The sequence below is a fragment of the Calidris pugnax genome, unplaced genomic scaffold (genome assembly GCF_001431845.1).
Source record: "Calidris pugnax isolate Ruff unplaced genomic scaffold, ASM143184v1 scaffold24, whole genome shotgun sequence".
NCBI classification, from domain to species: Eukaryota; Metazoa; Chordata; class Aves; order Charadriiformes; family Scolopacidae; genus Calidris; species Calidris pugnax.
The window spans coordinates 20,070,692-20,089,324 of NW_015090922.1; the positions used below are offsets into that span (position 1 = coordinate 20,070,692).

At 39.8% G+C, this 18,633-nt stretch overlaps 1 protein-coding gene across 6 annotated transcripts in view; it reads right to left on the reverse strand.

Moving 5' to 3' along the window:
* SPAST (spastin) overlaps positions 1-16,869 on the reverse strand; it is a 41,122-nt gene extending 24,253 nt beyond the window's left edge. Inside the window, exons 1-4 of one of the 6 annotated variants that reach the window (XM_014950924.1) lie at positions 16,316-16,869; positions 12,241-12,324; positions 10,864-10,947; positions 5,233-5,328 (exon numbers count right to left, since the gene is read on the reverse strand). In XM_014950924.1, coding sequence (XP_014806410.1) covers positions 5,233-5,328; positions 10,864-10,947; positions 12,241-12,324; positions 16,316-16,721 — 670 coding nt within the window. In that variant the 5' untranslated portion in view covers positions 16,722-16,869. Of the gene's footprint in view, positions 1-5,232; positions 5,329-10,863; positions 10,948-12,240; positions 12,328-16,315 lie in introns of all 6 variants that reach the window. The other 5 variants (XM_014950923.1, XM_014950926.1, XM_014950925.1 and 2 more) reach the window with 5 other exon arrangements.
* Positions 16,870-18,633: the final 1,764 nt, after the last annotated feature.

Here is an 18,633-nt window from a genome sequence, read left to right on the forward strand (position 1 = left end):
CTACATTTACCTCTAAGACATTTGTTGTTAAAAACAAACAAAACAACAACAAAGCCCCAACCCAAAACTGGCTACTGACTAACTCACACACAGATTCAGAGCTGGTTAAATTACTTAGTCATTCTTGCACAGGAATTTCCAAGTCAAAAATTCTTCATAATTAGGCATACTTAGTAACTTTCAAACTCAAAAAGCAGCTACTCAACACTTTGGTCAAATTTAATCAAAAGGTGGCATGCAGTTTGGTTGTTCATTTTGGTTTCTTGGTTTTTTTTCCTTCAGCTTCATTTGCACAGTTGGCTTAAAGTCAACATGGGAAGGATTCAAAAAGCCAAAGGAGTTACTCTCCATCTCCTTCACCCTAACGTGTTGCTCAGTTGTCACACTCTTCCCATCTACTGAGAATGATACACACACATTGCAATTTTGAGCATCATAAAATTGCACAGGTAAGGAGTACTTCAGGAAGCTGGAAATATAGGAGGGAAAGGAAAAAGAGAAAGGTTTAAATACAAATTACTATTTACTCTAGCTGTACCTCCATGAATCAAGACCACTAAGTTTACCTATGTTCTGTGGTCGGTCCTGATGGGTAGCACAGAAGGAAGCACTGATAAATTTGCTTTTTAACATAGTTTTTCAGTGTCAACTCTAGAGGGAAACTTCATTTTATATAAGAATTTTCATTTGAGAATAAAAATGTGATCAAACTTTTCAGAATTGCAGTTCACGTTACAGTTTCATCTAAGGTTCACCTATTTCTAAAGCATGAAGTGTTTGAGACCACATGTATGTCACTTGTCAGACTGATAGCCCCTACTGTTTCTTTACGTAAAATACATATTTTGCTGTAACAAAAGCAAAAACTCCAAAATGCATTTCTTACCCATATGTATTTATCATCTGCTGAAAGACTGAAAATGTGCTGCAAGTGGCCTTAAAGCCTTTGTAGTATCTCCATTAGCCTTTTGCCAAATGTTTCCCCATTCTGTATAAAACAGTAAGGAAGTGCCTAGAATATGTTCTAATCACAAAGAGAGACTGTGGCGTTTTTTCAAGTGCATTTGAAACACTGAACAATTCAATTGTCTACTTCACATATACTTACAGGATACTAATAGGGGCTTGACCATTTTGATTTTACTCTCTAATTCTTGACTGGACAGAATAATTTACTTTAAAGCTCCAAGCTAATGCCACTAGATCATACAGAAATAATAACTATCTAGTCCTGAAAGCATCCTGCAGTTTTAATCTGATATCCAAATACATACACAACAAACAAAGAGCAAAATTTTGTCTGAGGTTCTATTGATTAAATTGGGATAAGCTGCAGATACAGGCGCCCAATTTCAGACTCCTTTACAAAAAGAAATGTTAAAAATGCATTTATTATAAAGATTTTAAAGATAAAGATAAAGTGAAGCAAGGATATGTTTAAACAACTTTAAGCTTGATCATACTACAATCTGGGAAACATGCAGCTCTAGCTTATTTATCTAATAAAGATAAAAGCATGCTTTGTATTTCTAAAAAGCAAATAAATTGTATTTTCCCTTATGCATGTAAAACAGATTAAAGCACATGTTAATAAACAAGTTTCTGCTGTTTTATAACTTGTTAAGGATTAAAAAAAAAAGGTTAAATTAACAGCAGCATTTCCAGTATTGCAGAACAGTTTCCAGCCTTTAGTTGTGAAACCTTAAAAATTACTCAGAAATTCGTTACATAAGCCTGTTGATAACTGATATAAAGTGACTATGAGAAGTTATTACATGTGGTCTGTGGACCTCAGGTTGGAAAAAAAAATAAATCACCAGTCTAGAATTGTCTGTAACTTTATGTATATATATAAAAAAATAATCTTTACCCTGCTCAGCTATACATTTTCTGCAAATATTGTATAAAAAAAATACATGCAGCAATAGCAACACTGATAGTTATTCAGGATCATCACTCACAATAGCCCCCAAAATAGTAATTCCTTCAAAGCTTATATTCCGATTTTTCAAATAGGTGGATTCAAGTAATAAAAGTGACCTAACAGAAAGCTTCAGCAACTAACAAGTTCCATGTCTTGAATGGTAGCACAGCTACACAGATCAGTTGTTTTCCTTTCTGAATTGACAGAGCCATGTCACTCAAAGACCTACCATTCCTAAATTATGTTTTTTAAAATGATCTTACTGCTACTGGTTCTTCTAGTTGGGTAACTCCTTAAAAAACTTAAGCATTAAGAACAGAATTTTTGCAACTTGAAAAATGTTGCCAATATATGCCTACTATTAAAGATATGCCAGCAAATCCATCTAAGTGAAAAATGAGATAAAATACTAGCTACTTGCACAGTGCTAATGTTGTGGTAAGAAAAGAAAAATTTATTACCTTCTCTGATCATGTATCGTGCTGAGATTTACATGTTAAGTGTAAAATGGTACACTGAAATTACTGTAATGCTATCAATATTGCATGCTCAGTAAATAAGTTCATAAAACTCATAGACACTGCCTTTGGCAAGATCAGCATAATCTCCTTCCCAAGTTAGTTTAAAAACAAAAAACACGACTACACAACTGTAACTGAAAGGCAGGTGATACTGCTGTAACCAGGTCTTATAAAGTCTCATTATAAATCTATCAGATAAATTTTCAAGAAATATCTCCATCTATTCAGGTAAGTTCAGAAATGATGAATGAGGAAGACAGGGATAGATAAATTGGACTTAAAGGCTGACACAAACAATACCTTGAAAGAAGGAAGAATCTCAAATCATTAACATTTGGAAATATAAAAAATGCACAGTATAGATGTGACAATAGACTACGAGACAGAATTAAGAAGCAAAAAGATCTTTAAAGACTTTAAGGCCTTTAAAGCAAATGAAAGAAAGCAAAGCACTTTTTGGCCAAAGAATGGGCAAAAAGGCATTTTCTTGATGTTAAAACTATGAAAGCATGTTTCACACTTTATAAGAGCCTGGGCTTCTAAAAAGCCCAGCCTGATTAGGCAAAAGCACAGGTAATAGCTTATGTAGAGAGAAAAATGAGGCTTATGCCAGACCCTTGTGGCTCAGTACCTCTGCACTACCTCTACTTTTTCAGTACCAGCAGTCCTCTGTCTCAAGTGGGCTGTAAGCTGATTTTGTACAGTTTCCCAAGAATGTCACCTACTTTGTGTTTTTAAATGACTGCAGCTGTCCATGTGAAAATACTGTCTTTATTACAACATGTATAAAGGAAGTACTTTTAAGAAAAAAGTGTAGCACTAATGTGTTCTTGCAAACAAGACTCCCTCCCCCTGCACCCTAAAAAGAGAGACAGAGAGAGCGTGAGAGCGAGCATGCGAGCACAGGCACCAGCCAATTAAGAAATTCAGACATCAGTTAATGGGCTGACTTTCCTGATACTATCAGGGACGCCACAGCTGCAGGAGAAGTTCACTACTTTGGGTAAACCTCTAACTTCCACATGTTATGAATCCAGAGTTTACCTTTGGCAATGTAAATGCAAATAGAGATGGAACAAGCCTCTTAAAGCCTAGTTCAAAGTAATCAGTAGATGCCTGGTACCTAACTCTTTTTTATGACCTCCTCTGTAGTCCTGTCTCTTCTCAGATCCCACTGAGCCTGGTAAATGAAAGTTTCTCCATTAGCCCACATTCCTTTTCAGAAAGTCGAAGACACTTTCTCAGAAAAAATCACCCCCAGGAGAAGACAGCCCTTTGCAGTTGTTTCGCTGCCCTTTCCTCCTACAGTTTTGCAAAAGTGGTTCTGTCATCCATCTTCTGTAAATCTCCAGGAATATGACTCCAAATAGATAAATCAACTAATACCAATTTCCACAAGTTTACCAACAGTGACCACCACCTGCTACAGGAACTTCTGTAAATAAAAACACCTGCTACGGAACTGGCAAAGCATTTCTTCATTTCCAGAAGCTGCCAATGGACATTCTATGCTTTGTTATAACAGACTTAAGCAAATTTACAGTTTCAAGAGTGGAAGTTCAGTCTAACCTTCTCCTGCAGCACCCAATTCCAAGACAGGTCAAGAAAGAGGAACAAAAACATATAAATGAAAGAATTTAAAGAAAAAGCTGTTCATAGTGAATCAGATGGAGCATGTTAGCAATTTTTGTGTGTATATGCATGTATTTGCTCATTCAGCCTCCAGCCAAGCAGGTAAAAAGACAAGAGTTGTACTGGATCATTTAATGCAGAGAGTTTTCAAGCTCAATCTACATAGAAACTTATACTGAAGAGCCATTTTAACTCATTTTTTGACAAATGCAGTTCACAAAAATACCACACATGCAGTAATCCAGAGATACCTAACATGACATAGTTCTACTACTTTACTTTCTCATACATTAGAAAGAATAAAACCAAACAGTAAGATGACTTCAGAACTAGAAATGGAGCTAAAAAAAAAAGCATTTTTACACTAACTTTAAAGTTTAGCTACTTTAAAAACTGAATAGTGCTCTTGACTCTGTAGACAAACTTTATGAATTCCACTGCTTGTAGGTCTCTATTTTATTTAACTTCATTGTAGTCTCCTGTACAAATTATCAGTTGAGATCACAGTTGTGATGATAGCTTACCGCTCCCTTAAAACATTCCCTGAAGACAATTCACAAATCTCACAGTAACTTTACTCCCTGCATACAGGCAAACAAGTTTACTTCTAGTATTTTAGTATCCCTGGTGCAGACTTCTGGGAAAGGATAAAAAGAACCTTCTTTGACAAAAAGCAAGAGCTGTTTTTTTTCTTCCCGTTTTAATCATGTATCACTTTCTCAGAGTAAAAACCCCTGGAATTTACAGCAGCTGAATGCAAATGCACATTCACTCTCACAATATCATAAAGGAAGAGCTACTTATGTAGGCACAATATATAACCTACATATCCTACACTGACTTTGACACCTAAACCAGGTTTAATTCCTTTAAGAATATAACAGGAGAAATATCTTCTAAAACATTGTCTTAGTAAATAGTTTTGCATCCTAGGACAGTCATCTTAGGAGAGAACTGAATACTACAAAACCAAAGTGTTATCATAGTCATAGAAAGGATGGAATGTATTTTATATAAAGACTTTAAAAACAGAAATATAAAACAATTCTTTTTTCAAGTTGGTGGGGCCAGAACACAGCATCGCGTATTTTTCCCTGTAATACACCAGAAACTGAGAGACATCCCCTCAATAGGCGCTGGTAAAACCAAACCCACCTGACTGGAGATGTCCATTGCGGCATGCCAGGTTAGTACTGTCATTATAGACCTCCGTTTGCGGCTTGGAAATTTGCAAAACTGCCTGCAGCTTCTCTACATAGTAGACAGAGGGGGAGGGAGGAAAAAGGACAAAATAAACAAACAAAAAATAAAAATGAACCAAGAAAATTTATGTATGTTGAATACACAAATGTCAAGTTCGGCTTTGTTATACTCAATACAGGGCTAAAGATAAAAGGAGTATTTCTATCTGTTCTACATGTTTAGCAAATTTTTAAGAAAATTCTGTCAGTATGAGCATGACTGAAAACAGCTTTAAAACTAGCCATTTAGGGCTGAGTTAATTACAATGATCTTTCCAGTTAAGTGATTGTAGTTCCTTCCCAAAATCAACGGTCAGGATAAATTCAACTTTATCTACTAAATATTTGTGTTGATAAACCATTTCTGAAAGTCCTCCTCAAGGTGTTACTTTTGACCGACTGCAAGTTATCACTTTCCTGCATATTAAATGTTTCACTGAAGTAGTAACAGCTAGTCAAGATTTTACAGAAACCTCAACTGTTCAAGCAAAACACCATATATACATTACGATGATGTCTTTCAAGATCTCTATTTAGAAATATAATTGCCTTGAGCTCAAGTCAATAAAATTCTCATCCAAACTGTGTTCTTTAAGAGGATTAACTTCGGAAACATCTGAATATAAGATTTATAAGGTTAAAGATTAAGGAGAAAGAAATTAAGAGGTCATGATAAACTAGCCAAAGCGTTAGTCAAAGAGGTTTAAGACTGCAAATGACACAAAGCAACAATTAAGTCTCAGGACTATTTGCTCTCTGCAGCTCACCTACCATTCCTGCTTTTCCCACTGCAGTTAAAAGCCTCTATGCCTTACTTCTGGGGCACGTTACAACTTATCCCACCTTTATTTCACACACACCCCTCCACCCCTTTTTTATAGAAGTGAAACATGTTTTGTAAGGACACAACACATACACTGTCACACTCCTACACCACCCCCTTTTTTTTCTCCCCTCTCTCAAGAGGTAATAGTGCCAAGAAGCTGCAGGAAACAAGTGGACAAGTAGAGAAGCAATGTCCTCTGCACATGACAGCACATACTGCAAAAAACCCAAATTCTACTGAAAATGTGCATGGCCAAGATCATAACTGCCCTGACTGGAGGGAGAACTGTCATTCAGAGTTTGCAAATCATACAACCAACAAGCCTAAACACCTCCCTCCTTCCATTTATTTGTCTATTACAGATCTTTTTTTCCAGTCTTTCTGCTTCATTCCTTTCTTCTGCCTGTTCCTGACCACTCACCTCGTAGCTTCCCTGAAAAGTATCTTTACACTCAATAGTTTAAGTGATAGTTTAATAATAATATCCAGACTGAACAAGACACAGTTTAGAGCGAAAACTTAGTAGCCACAGGCACATATGAAAAGCTAAAGTTCAAGATCAGTATGTGCACCCAGGGTTTACTTCATTTTAAATTGAAAGCATTGAAGAGTCGAGTACAGTAAAACAACAAAATGTTAGCCACAGAGAACAGCCCACAACCAACCACAAGTTTTGTATAACATGCAAGAAGTTACTCTAAGAAACCTCCTTCTAAAGAAGTCTAAGAGAAGCCCTTTTAGTGTTACTGACCACAAGCCCAGCGTACCATTGCAGTGGGCACAGCACAGCACTACTGATGGAGAAAGCACAACAAGTCTCCTCCCTGCCCAGTGTGTGCAATCCGAATGGGAAGTACATAGAGAAGCTCAGGAAACAACACCAGTAATAGCAGACTCAGTAAGATATTAGATAATCAGTTAAGTTTTGGAGAATTTTCTGGACTTTACAAAAAACCCCAACACTTTCTAGCGAGTGACCACAATAAAATAACTTGGCTTGGGCAGGAATTTAGAAAATGCCATTTGCTTCAACACTAGAGTCAGAGATTGGGGTTTTACCACAATTATCAATGGCTTAGCGAGTTCCACACATTCAGGAACTCCAAAACCCCAACACAAAAACTTAATCCAACTGTTGTCCAGTCTCAGTTCACATCACCTTACATATTACTATGTAATTTTAATATTGCACATAAAATTACGTAAAGCAACCACACCTCTTCAGAGACAGTGTAGATGTAGAGTCCTTTGGAATAATGAAAATAAATTGAGCTATTAAATATTATTCCAGGGAATTAATAGGACACTATCACCTTGCATTTGAATGCTTTCTCCGTATGCCTCCAGACATTGTGGTGGGGGGGTGAAGTGTACAGAAACTCATTATTTCTCCTTGATGATACAACATTGACATAAACCTAACAAATAAACACCACTGCAGCTATTGTCTTATTCAGGCAACACTAGACCTTGATCTAATAAAAAAAATAACCAAATAAGCATTACCCTGCAATACAAGCCTGAAGCAAAAACATCATCACCTCCAAGAAAGTGGAAGAATCCCAAAAGATGTCATTGAAGTCCGTATCTATACACAGGCAGAATTATTATCAAAGAGGATACTGCTGAATTATATTTGAATTATGTACCATGTGTTCTTCAACCAAACTACTGAAGCTATACATAGTACACAGAAAGGCACTTATGCTGATAGAAATCTGTCCCCCTACAGAAAGTCTCTCTGAAGCAGGAGAACACAAATTGGTACAAGAAACGCATAGCGCTAGAATTGAATAGTGTTGTAGTAGACATTGCAGTTTTCTGCCTTTAGGAATGGCAAACTGCTGACTATCATGTATCAATTTTAGAAAACAAATATCCTCCTATGATTCTAAATATATCAAATATAATGATTCTAGCATGGGTGATCAGTCATCCAGGAGAGATCAGGTCTATGAAGACCATCAGGGCAAGATTTATCCACCCATCTAAATAACTGCACAACTGACACATCCTAAACTGTGTCAAGAACAGGAGTCATCACCAATTCAAATGGTATAACTTGAAGTCCCCTGACAGCTAGCACAACTCAATATTGTCACAGGACTGCCAAAGTGGTCGAGTCACCTTGGGGTGCTCTGGAGTAACTTCAGTTTTCAGCCTGAAGTACAACTTTAAATGGAATATGATACAGTAATTTAGAGTTGAGATGAAAACTGGGCTCAAAATAGTAAGGCCATCACCCAATTAAGTAGCTACAAGCTCTTGGTCAACGTTAAAAGGCATCAGTGCTGTGATGACACATGGGTGTGATCAGATACACTTCCATCAGTGGTGTAAATATGCAGTCTGCAATCACATCTCTGTCTAGCAAGCAGGATGAAATATGTGATGTTACTGTCTACTTTAAGTCTGGTTTATCCTGCCAGCTAACACAAGGGACTTGCCTACTCTCTCTTAAGCAATGGAGAAATGGTCTTAAGAGTTAGATTCATAGGAAAAGAAGGAAGAAAAAAAAAAAAAAAAAAAAAAAAAAAAATCATTTTTTTGAACCAAAAAGCCTCCAAAAAACTATGGTTTTCAAGCAGGATGAAATATGTGATGTTACTGTCTACTTTAAGTCTGGTTTATCCTGCCAGCTAACACAAGGGACTTGCCTACTCTCTCTTAAGCAATGGAGAAATGGTCTTAAGAGTTAGATTCATAGGAAAAGAAGGAAAAAAAAAAAAAAAAAAAATAAAAAAAAAATCACTTTTTTGAACCTCAAGAGCTTCAAGAACCTCAGGTTTAGTTCAACTACAAAAGCATCTCTACACCACTTTAAAACTTCAAACTATCCAGTACTCTAACTTACAGGCTAAAAGCTATGTTTAGAACTGCACGTGCAAGTGCATAATTTCCACAAAATCCATGTAAAATTACATATAAAGTAATAAAAGCAGATGCTGTCAATACCTGAAAGTTGGTTCGATGGTATAACAAATATTATTCAAATAGATGGATAATGATCAAGTTTGCAGGGATATAAATCTATTGGAATATCTCTCCAAACAACATCTTTTTCCTTCCCAAAAGGGCAAATGACTTTACTTGCTCCTTTCTATCCAGATTTTGCTCTCAGGCACTTTTCTTCGATGCGGATCCTTAGTGCAAACTGAGCAAGAACCTAAGTAGAATAAAGTACTAAGCTTCCAATAATTTCAAACTACAAATAAAATAAAATCATATTTGACATCAACTTATGAAATAACCACTATTCTATCTGTTCACCTTTCGATCTGCACTCTGAATGATGCATATAAATAGCATGTGATCACCCATTCTGGTAGTAGAAATAAATGCACCAGCTTGACTTCAACTTTAGGTTTTTTGCAACATTCATCCTTTTTATGCTTTCAAACAGAGCACAGCAAGTAAGCAACTTATCAATATTGCAAGTGCTGCTATAGTGACAAAAGCAAGGATGAAACACTACCCACAAAACACTGACATTGCTATGCCAAGGTTCAAAGAACAGCAAGTTTTTTCAAGAAATCCTAGTTACTTGCAATTAGGATGTCAGCAACAAGCCAAATCTTATTAAAAAAAAAAAAAAAAAAAAAAAAAAAAAAAAAAAAAAAAAAAAAAGAACTAAGGACACCAGGAACTCAAGGGAAACAAAAGGAATTCACCTTCTTGCGGTTGCCACGACTTCCCTGTCAATCCCCACTTAGGACCACAGAATCACAAATGTTAAGAGGAGAAAAGAACATGAGCTTTCCTGTCTGCTCTATATGCTCCGAGGAGAGGGAGCTAGTATAACTCAGAACAACACAGTGCAAGATTAAAGCTGCAGACACACAAATTAAACTCAAATACATTTGTTAGCTCTCTCTTAGAGAGGAACTACAAAAACCAACCAAACAAAAACAAACAAAAACCCCCAACATTTACTTTTCATTTTACTGCCTGAACTGAAAGCATTTCCAAAATTCTCAGTTTAGAGGATGTACTACACAAAGCTGTGGGTTTGTTGCTTGATGGGACTCTTTGTTTATCATGCACAGTAAGATGCCATTTCCAATCCTGCCTCTTTTACTCCATCCATTAAGAGCTTATATGCAACACTTGATTTTGATAAAGATAAAACGATACAACACTATGCTTCTGAAAAGAAGCAGTCTTACCTACTAGTCTTAAAATAGAACACTACTAGATAAAAATAATAAGAATTGGGATTTCACAACCTTATGGCCTACATAATGCTAAAGAATTATTATTACAGCACCTACCAATAATCAGGAAAATTGTTATATAAGTGACAGCAGAATTAACACAACTTGAAGTAGTTACACATACAGACGGCACATGTAGCATTCACGATCAGCAAGATATTATACATTTTACTACAGTTTTAACACAGAAATCCTAAACTAACTCCAACAAGAGTTAGTCAAGACTTCCTCAGTTTGAGTCAAGCATGCCATGATATAAAGACTTCTCAGTTACTTTTACACCAATTTCTTATGGGGTAGGGAAGGGGATGATGAGATTCCAATTTCAAAATCCATCAACACAATTGAAGAAGTATTACTCTCAACTAAAAACTAAGTTTAAGAGACCTTACACAAACAATGACTCCTTCACCTTAAAAATCAAAGTAGTATTTTAGAAGAAAGCATTACATGAAGTTGTGCAAAAAATGACATAATTTCCAAAGTCATGAATTGTAACTGGTACCTAAAAGCTGCAAGCGATCCTTGGCCATTGCCAAATTTGTCATCATTTTAGACTGCAGACGTCGAGCCCGTTCACACTGCTCACCTTACAAAGAAAAATCAATGTTAACACACAATTTGGCAAATTAACTTTTTTAAGTGCTAAAATACTGACACCCCAGCCTTCCCTCTTCTTCCTCCCACCCCTTACCTACTCCCTCCACTAAGGAACATTGTTGCAAAACTAATGAAAAAAGTCTTAAAGCTTTCTATTTAATCACAGAATTTAATCTACTTAATCAAGAATTTAAAGTTATTTGACACTATCTGCTTTAAAATATTGCTCATAGAGTGGTGGGAACCCAAGCACTGCTTTGCATATTCTCTATTCACGCTGACCCAATATGTTTTCTTTGCCACTGTATTTTTCTAAACAGAAGTCAAATAAAAAAGAATTTTAAAAAGCTTGAAAAGTGACTGAGAGGCAAGTACAATTTGAAATAACTCACTTCAGCAAAATTAACATATTTCAATTCAGTTGACTGTGTCCCTTTACATTTCAAAACACACTGAATTACAGACATTAATATCACCACTTCCTAAAAAATAATGTCTGCTAAAGTCAAGTTTGTTTTATTTAAACTGTGCCATTTAGACGGGTTGTATCAAATGCCACTGGTGTTGCTGCTTAAGTAACATGTCACCATATGCTGATATACTGTTCACAAATATTTCTAACTATAGCTGAGGAACAGAACAGTAGTCTGCAAAAGCAGTTACAGGTTTGGGTTTTTTTTGTGGGTTGGGTTATTATTATATTATTTTGAGGACAGAAATTCTTAGCAAGTCCTTCACCACACCTGTTTTTCTATGGTACATGGCTGCTTCTACACTACAGCTTAAAATGTTGCCATAGACACAGATGGCTTTCTTCCTTTGTTGGAAGTTTTCAGCTATTTTGGCACAAGCCAAAACACAATGCTAGACCATTCCAAATTGGGAGGTTTCTTTTTCAGTTATGCAGAATTTGATATTCCCTTCAGTATAAGTGAGAACACGAGCTGTCAACTTTGGCAAATCAAATGAGAACTCAATATTTTGGCATTCCTGTTACATAAGAAATCAAGTGTTTTAGTTTAGAATGTTCATTAACTGCTTACAATTTTGGACAGTCTGAAAATATTTGGAGCCAGATTTGCACGTGTTATAGACCAGAACATTAAGGCAGAACAGACAAGTGGACCAGTGCTCTCCTATAGCTAAAATAAGAATAAGAAGCACTCCTATGAACGCATACAGCAGACCATTCCTGGCACCTACCATATTTAGCAATATTGATTCCTCACTTTGAAGAAGCCATACACCAAAATCTTTTCCACAAAACTCAAAACTGGCTTACCTTGACCAATTACTAAGACAGCTATTCCTTTTTCCAGTTCTTCAATTCCTTTCTTATACCATTCAACAGCTTGTTCCTTTTGTCCTGCTTAAAAAGGAAGTGAACCCATTATTTTCTGTTATGAATTAAAGCTTAGGAATGGTTCCATATAACACTACTAAAACATGTAAGGGGAAGGAAGAGATATTTGAACAAACTCCTATGATTTAAAGAAACACTTAAAGGGACACTGTCAACTTGGTATCTACTTAGTTTCAAATAAGCTTTTCTATTAAACACAGGTACTACACCAGCCTCAAATCACTTTTGCCTGTTTTAGGAATACTTCTCCATCTGCCTTAAAGAGATCAATCCCCTGGAAAACAAAACAAAACAAAACAAACAACCCACCACCAAAAGAAAGGTAAAAAAGCTAGCCTACCCACATACTCATTCACAACAGAAATGGTGAAATTAACAGTTTCTTTCTGGTGATCATCTTCCAGTGATATTCAACACCGAAGTAACACTAGAAGCACAGACACTGAAGAAGAAAAGCAAGGAGTGTAAGATACTACACAAGTGAGAAGGGAGACATTTTCTCAGGTTCACTTTTATACGGAGCAGCTCATTTGTCACGGGGGTATTTCTTTGTTCACCTTATCATGAAACTGCTGGATTGCAGGTGTACGTCAGCTTTCACATGAAGCTCAGTACATGCAGAATTAGAGTACACCTCTGCACCAATAATGCCCTAAATGGACAGTACAGCAAATACAACCATGAACGTGCCTATGGCCAACCTATGCTATCTGACGCCATGGCAGTGAATAACCCATTGAAGAGATATTCACATCTACTTCATACTGCTCCCCTTCTATAAATACTCCGCATTGAAAACATACTTGCCTGCATATGGAAACATACTTTTGCAAGGTAGGTATGTCACACTACGCATGCCTTTCCATGCAGGAATACTGCACATTACCTATTACAATTTAAACCTGATTAGCAATAACAAGCTGCTAGTGCTAGGAAAAACAAAAATGCCTAGATGAAACCTTCAGATATCACTACGCTAGTTTCAAAAAGGATAACGTTTCACAAAACTATTCCTAAGTGCCAGTTACCAGCGATTGTGTTGCTTCTGCACTCAGATCTTTTGATAACTTCAGTCCCAAACCTATTTTCTAGCAAATTTTAGTGCCAGTGAAAATATTTCAGTGCATTTCTAGAATCCTTTTAGAGGTTTTCTCTTGCTCCTCTCCAGATGCAAAATCTTTTAGTAACGTTTGGCAAGTTACCCTGTGCAGGCTATTCCACACTTTGTTCTTACTGACACAAACCACAGGAGCAGCACCTCCCTACAGTCGTGTACATCACACACTTCAGGAATCGTTTTATCACTGTGCTTTCTCCACCAGCTTCGTCTATCTGGACTGTTAAGGACAAAGCTAGATAAATTAAATCACTGAAGCTGAGTGACTCTGATCCTCTCTGTAGCCTTTTTTCTTTAAGCTTCTTCCCATCATCTATAGAAACAGTTTGAACTGCAGTGTAAATCTAATGCTGATTATGGCTATTAGAAATCAAACTTAAGGTGATTCCATCCACCTCTGCTACCACCCGAATTGTTTTGCTATTCTGAAGAGCAGTTACAAGCATACCAAGGTCATCATTAAGATCTCACTTCCACCTTTTAACTGGAGAAGCTCTAAAAGCAATATACCAAACAACTGTTTGCAAAGACAGTGCTCCGAGTCTGCACAGAACAGTTTATGAGTTCTCAGTGATTAAGACATTAAAAGTACAATTTAAAAAAAAAAAGACACGTTCCTTAGAAGCCATTGAATTGCTGTACTGGATCTGGCTGGGATGGCGTTAACGATCTTCAGAGCAGCCCCTGTGGTACTAAGGTCTGGATTTGTGACTAAAACAGTGTTGATAACACAGCATTGTTTTGGCTATTGTTGTACAGCTCCCACAGCCTCACGGGTTTCTTTCCCCCATTCTTGATCCCCAGCGAGTAGGCTGGTAATGCTGGTGATGCACGAGAAGTTAAGACAGGGCACTGGCAGGATGGCTGACCCAAACTGGCCAAAGGGATATTCCATATCTTATCATGCCCAGCAGTAACAACTTGGGTAGAGGAAGAAGAAGGCGGGGGCTGTCTCCCAAGGCAGGCATTGCTCAGGAACTGGCTGGGCATTGGTAAGCTGTTACCTCTGCGCCACTTGTCTTCCCCACCTCTTTCCTGCACTTGTTAACACGTCTTTAATGCTGAACCACAAGTTCTGTCGCTTTTGCTTTTCCTCCTCTCTCCCCTGTCCCACTGAGGGGAGTAAACAAGCAGCTGTGTGGGTGCTTAGCTGCTGGCTGGGCTCAACTCAGCACATGCACCTTCTCAGTCCCAGGAAAAGATGTTAAGCTTGATTTTGAAAATACCCAAACAAGAATATTAATTCAGAAAAAATTCAGAAGCCAAAAATTACCAGAGGCGCTACTGTAATTACGGAAGCATGCATAGCTTCCAGAACAGCAAAACTGCCACATAATTAACAGGATAGTAGACAATCCAGAAATCCCAACCATTTCACATATTAAACCTAGTAAATTGTTTTCTGCTAGAAGTTACAAAAAAACACTAGTTTATATATCAGATAAATTCAAAGGTATGCCGGGACTCAATCTCTAGAGGTCCCTTCCAACACTGACAATTCTGTGATTCTGACTCCAGCAAAAACAGATAAGCAAGAAATGTCTGACCTGTGCAGCTAGTTCATATATGACAACTCTGAAAATATCTACAAATCAAGCCCATGATTAAAATCGGGATTTGAAGGCTTACCCTTCAAACCAGCCAACAGTTACAAGCCACAACAATGGAACAGGCACCTGCTAATTTTAGACTTAGCAACTCTCCACAGAGCAATCATCAAGAACACTGAAGTTTTAAGCCAGAGGTACCTTCTTTCATGCTTTGCTCCTGTGACCCTCAGTGCTCTTATGCTCTACATCTGTTCTCCACTAACCTTGCTGCACCGGGTGGGATTTTTTTCTCCAGAGGTCACAGCTGCCACTCCCAAACTGTCAATGCAAAGCAAGACACATCCCTCGCTTTTACGGTGCTCTCAGCAGGCAGCTTCCACTGAAGGCTGTTCCTACATTTTGGACTTTCTCTTCTAGGATGGGAGTTTCACTAAAGCTCAACTGAAAGGGCATAATGCCTCATTCTGGTGTTTCCAGAGAATTTTAAAACCCAGCACAGCATACCCTTAAAGACTACCTTGAGGATGCTGACAGGAGTTGTGCTGCTGTGTTTAGATTAAATGGCTAAATCAAACGCACCAGCAACTGCTTAATTGATTTAAAAAAATCCTCTATACAGGAAAAAATAACTTCCTCACTCCTGTGTCTTATTTAATTGAACGCTTAACATCTTCTAGTCACATAGTGATACCTTTTGTAATAAATTACGCATGTTAAGCAGTTTAAGAGAATTAGTTTTTAAAAGCAACTGCTAAAATATGAATAAATATTTATTTCCTTAAAAGTCCGGTGACTCCAAACGGGCCGTTTGGGGGCCGAGTTTCCCGAAGACTCACTTCAAGGCTCGCAGCGCCTGCGGGGCAGCGCCGGGGAGGATGCGCCCTTCTTATTGTCCCTGCCGCTTTTGTTGTCCGGCCGGCCCGCTTCAACCCACCGCTACTTACCGTGCCCCCCCGACCCCGGTTCTTAATCGCCTCACCCAGACCTCCGCTTCAAACATTTAAAATCAAATTATCAGAGAGAAACGCAAAGACCAGCTTTAACGGGGAAATCAGTCGGAGCAGAAGCTTTTGGGTCCAGCCCCCGACTGTGCGGGGACGGACCCGGCCGGTGCGGGGGGCAAAGCGCGGTGAGGCGAGCAGCCACCGGCGGGGCCGTTCCCCCTCCCGCACGGATGCTTCCCGTTTCTCACATAAACCGGTTTTGCTCGTTTTTACCTCAAAGCGGCGGCCCCGGTTCCCCGGCGCACGGCCAGCAGGCCCTACGCGCCCGCCCTCCTTCCCTCCCGACCCCGGCCCGCCCGGCCCGGCCGCCGGCGCTCCGATACCTCTCTCGTCCTCGTCGATGCGCAGGGCCATGGAGATGCACTCGAAGGCCCGCTTGTGACAGGCCCGCACCGTCTCGGGCGCCCCGCCGGGCTCGGGCGCGTCGCCGTCCCCGGCCCTGCTGCCCTTGGCGGCCATGAGGGCGCCGCGGGAGAGGCGCTCGCACAGCCAGGCGAAGAGCAGCCCGAGCTGGAAGGCGACGAAGCGGAGCAGGGCGAAGGCGGCGAAGAGCGGGTACGAGAAGTAGTACAGGTTCCGCTTGTGGGGGGAGGCCGCTGCCGCCGCCCCCGCCGGCGGCACGGGGGGGGCCGGCCCGGGCGGCGAGGAGGCTGAGGCCCCGGCGGCCGGGGGCGCGGAGCTGGAGCCGGCTGAGCCCTTCTTTTTTCCTCTGCCGCCCGGAGAATTCATTCACCGCCGTCGCCATAACCCGCTGCCAGCGACTGACAACAACCGGCCATGGCGGCAGCGGCGGCGACGCCCCTTTCCCTCGGCCCCCGGGGGAGGAGTGCGCCGCGGCCCTCGCCGAACGCCGGCAGCCGCCGCCGCGACAATAGGAGGCGGGGATGGCGCTGCGGGGCGCCTACAGCTCCCGGCCTGCCCCGGGACGGCGCGGCGGCGCGGCCGGCGTGGGGCGGGCCGAGGGGCGGAGGCTGGGAAGCGCCGTCCCGGGGCGGCGGAGGGGAGGGGGCTCGGTCTCCGGCGGGGACCCTGGCAGGAGGGAGGCGGCGGGCGGGCGAGCTCCGCGTCCCAGCAGAGTTCCACACCGAGCGGAAAGACGATGAATAATTTAATAAAATCAATTACTGGGAGCGGAGCTGTGAACCGCCCCGCCGGCAAAAGGCGGTGCGGTCACCTGGCATCGCCGCCCGCCCGCCGTCGGTGCTGGAGGCCGGTGAGGAGGGTTCGGGGGAGCGTCCCCCTCCCCAGGGCGCGGGGGCTGACTGCGTGACCGCGGCCGGTGCCCCCTCCGCCGCCGCGGCATCGCCCCCGGGGAACGTTCGGCAGCGCCTGGTCTGCGCCGCATCTCTGTAATTGAGGTGACAGGCTGTCTCCTCACGGGGAGGAAACTAATGTAATCGGGAATACATTATAGATACATCCTTCGGGGGAGAAAAAAATATATATTCTTCCACCCTCGTTATTACTGTATAAAATACAGAACTTTATTACCATATGAAATCACATTAGTACATAAAACAGCTATTAATGATCCAGAACCACTATTAAACAGAGACAAAGCTATCAGTGCTGAAAAATCACAGTAAGGTTCATTAAGTATTTTTCTTCTGTATTTGGTAAGAAGGATCACGTACTTCTGCCGTGAAAATATCATGAAATATTTTCATAGAAAAACAGAATGGTTAGAAGGGACCTTAAAGACCATGGAGTTCCAACCCCCCTGCCCTGGGCAGGGACACCTCCCTCTAGAGCAGGCTGCTCAGAGCAGCAACAAATTCAGGTATTCTACATATAGTTTAAGCAATGACATTTTAGAGAATATGATGAAAAATTAGAATGATTTCTATTTTTATTTCTATTAGAAATATTTATTCTATTTATTTTTATTCTATTATTCTATAGACTATATTATATACTTATTCTATAATTATTCTATTATTCTATTTATTTTTATTTCCATAAGAATGATAGATGAAAAATTAGCCTGCAACCAGAATGAACAGCTTACACCTCTTCACTCTCACCTGTTCACATTAAGAATTTGTGTTCCTGTTTTTTTTAAGTTTTAAAAATAAATATCAGTATTTTGCTTTATGTTTTTTCACCTGTGTCAAGCTAGGCTCCTCGACACCAGCTAAGGTTGCCAGCACTAGGTACTCAAATTGGGACAAAAGACAGCATGTGGTTCTGCTGTAATTCCAGGTCCTTCACTTGACTATCAAATCTGCCACTGACTGCACCAGCTTTTGAGCCTGCTTATCACACTGATAACATTATCAGTTCTGTAAACATGATTTCAAATTAACTTTGAATGAAGTGTAAACACACTTGACCAGTACCATTAAGAATCAGATTATTACACCAGAGCATGGTCTAATGAGAATACCACCTTTTGTTATTTTTCCACACTGTGGATCATTCACACCTAGATCATTCATGTGCATTGTTGTCACTACAGCGAGAAAACAGAGAAGACCTACTTTCATAAAACAACAAAATAGTTTATTTAAAAAAAAAAAAAATTATTTTGACTACAGGAATGCAACTACTTTCTCAAGCGAAAACTAACAAAAAAGTTCTAAAGGCCTTTTTAGTTTACTTGCACAAATGTTACCACAGAATTTAATTCCTACTAAAAATA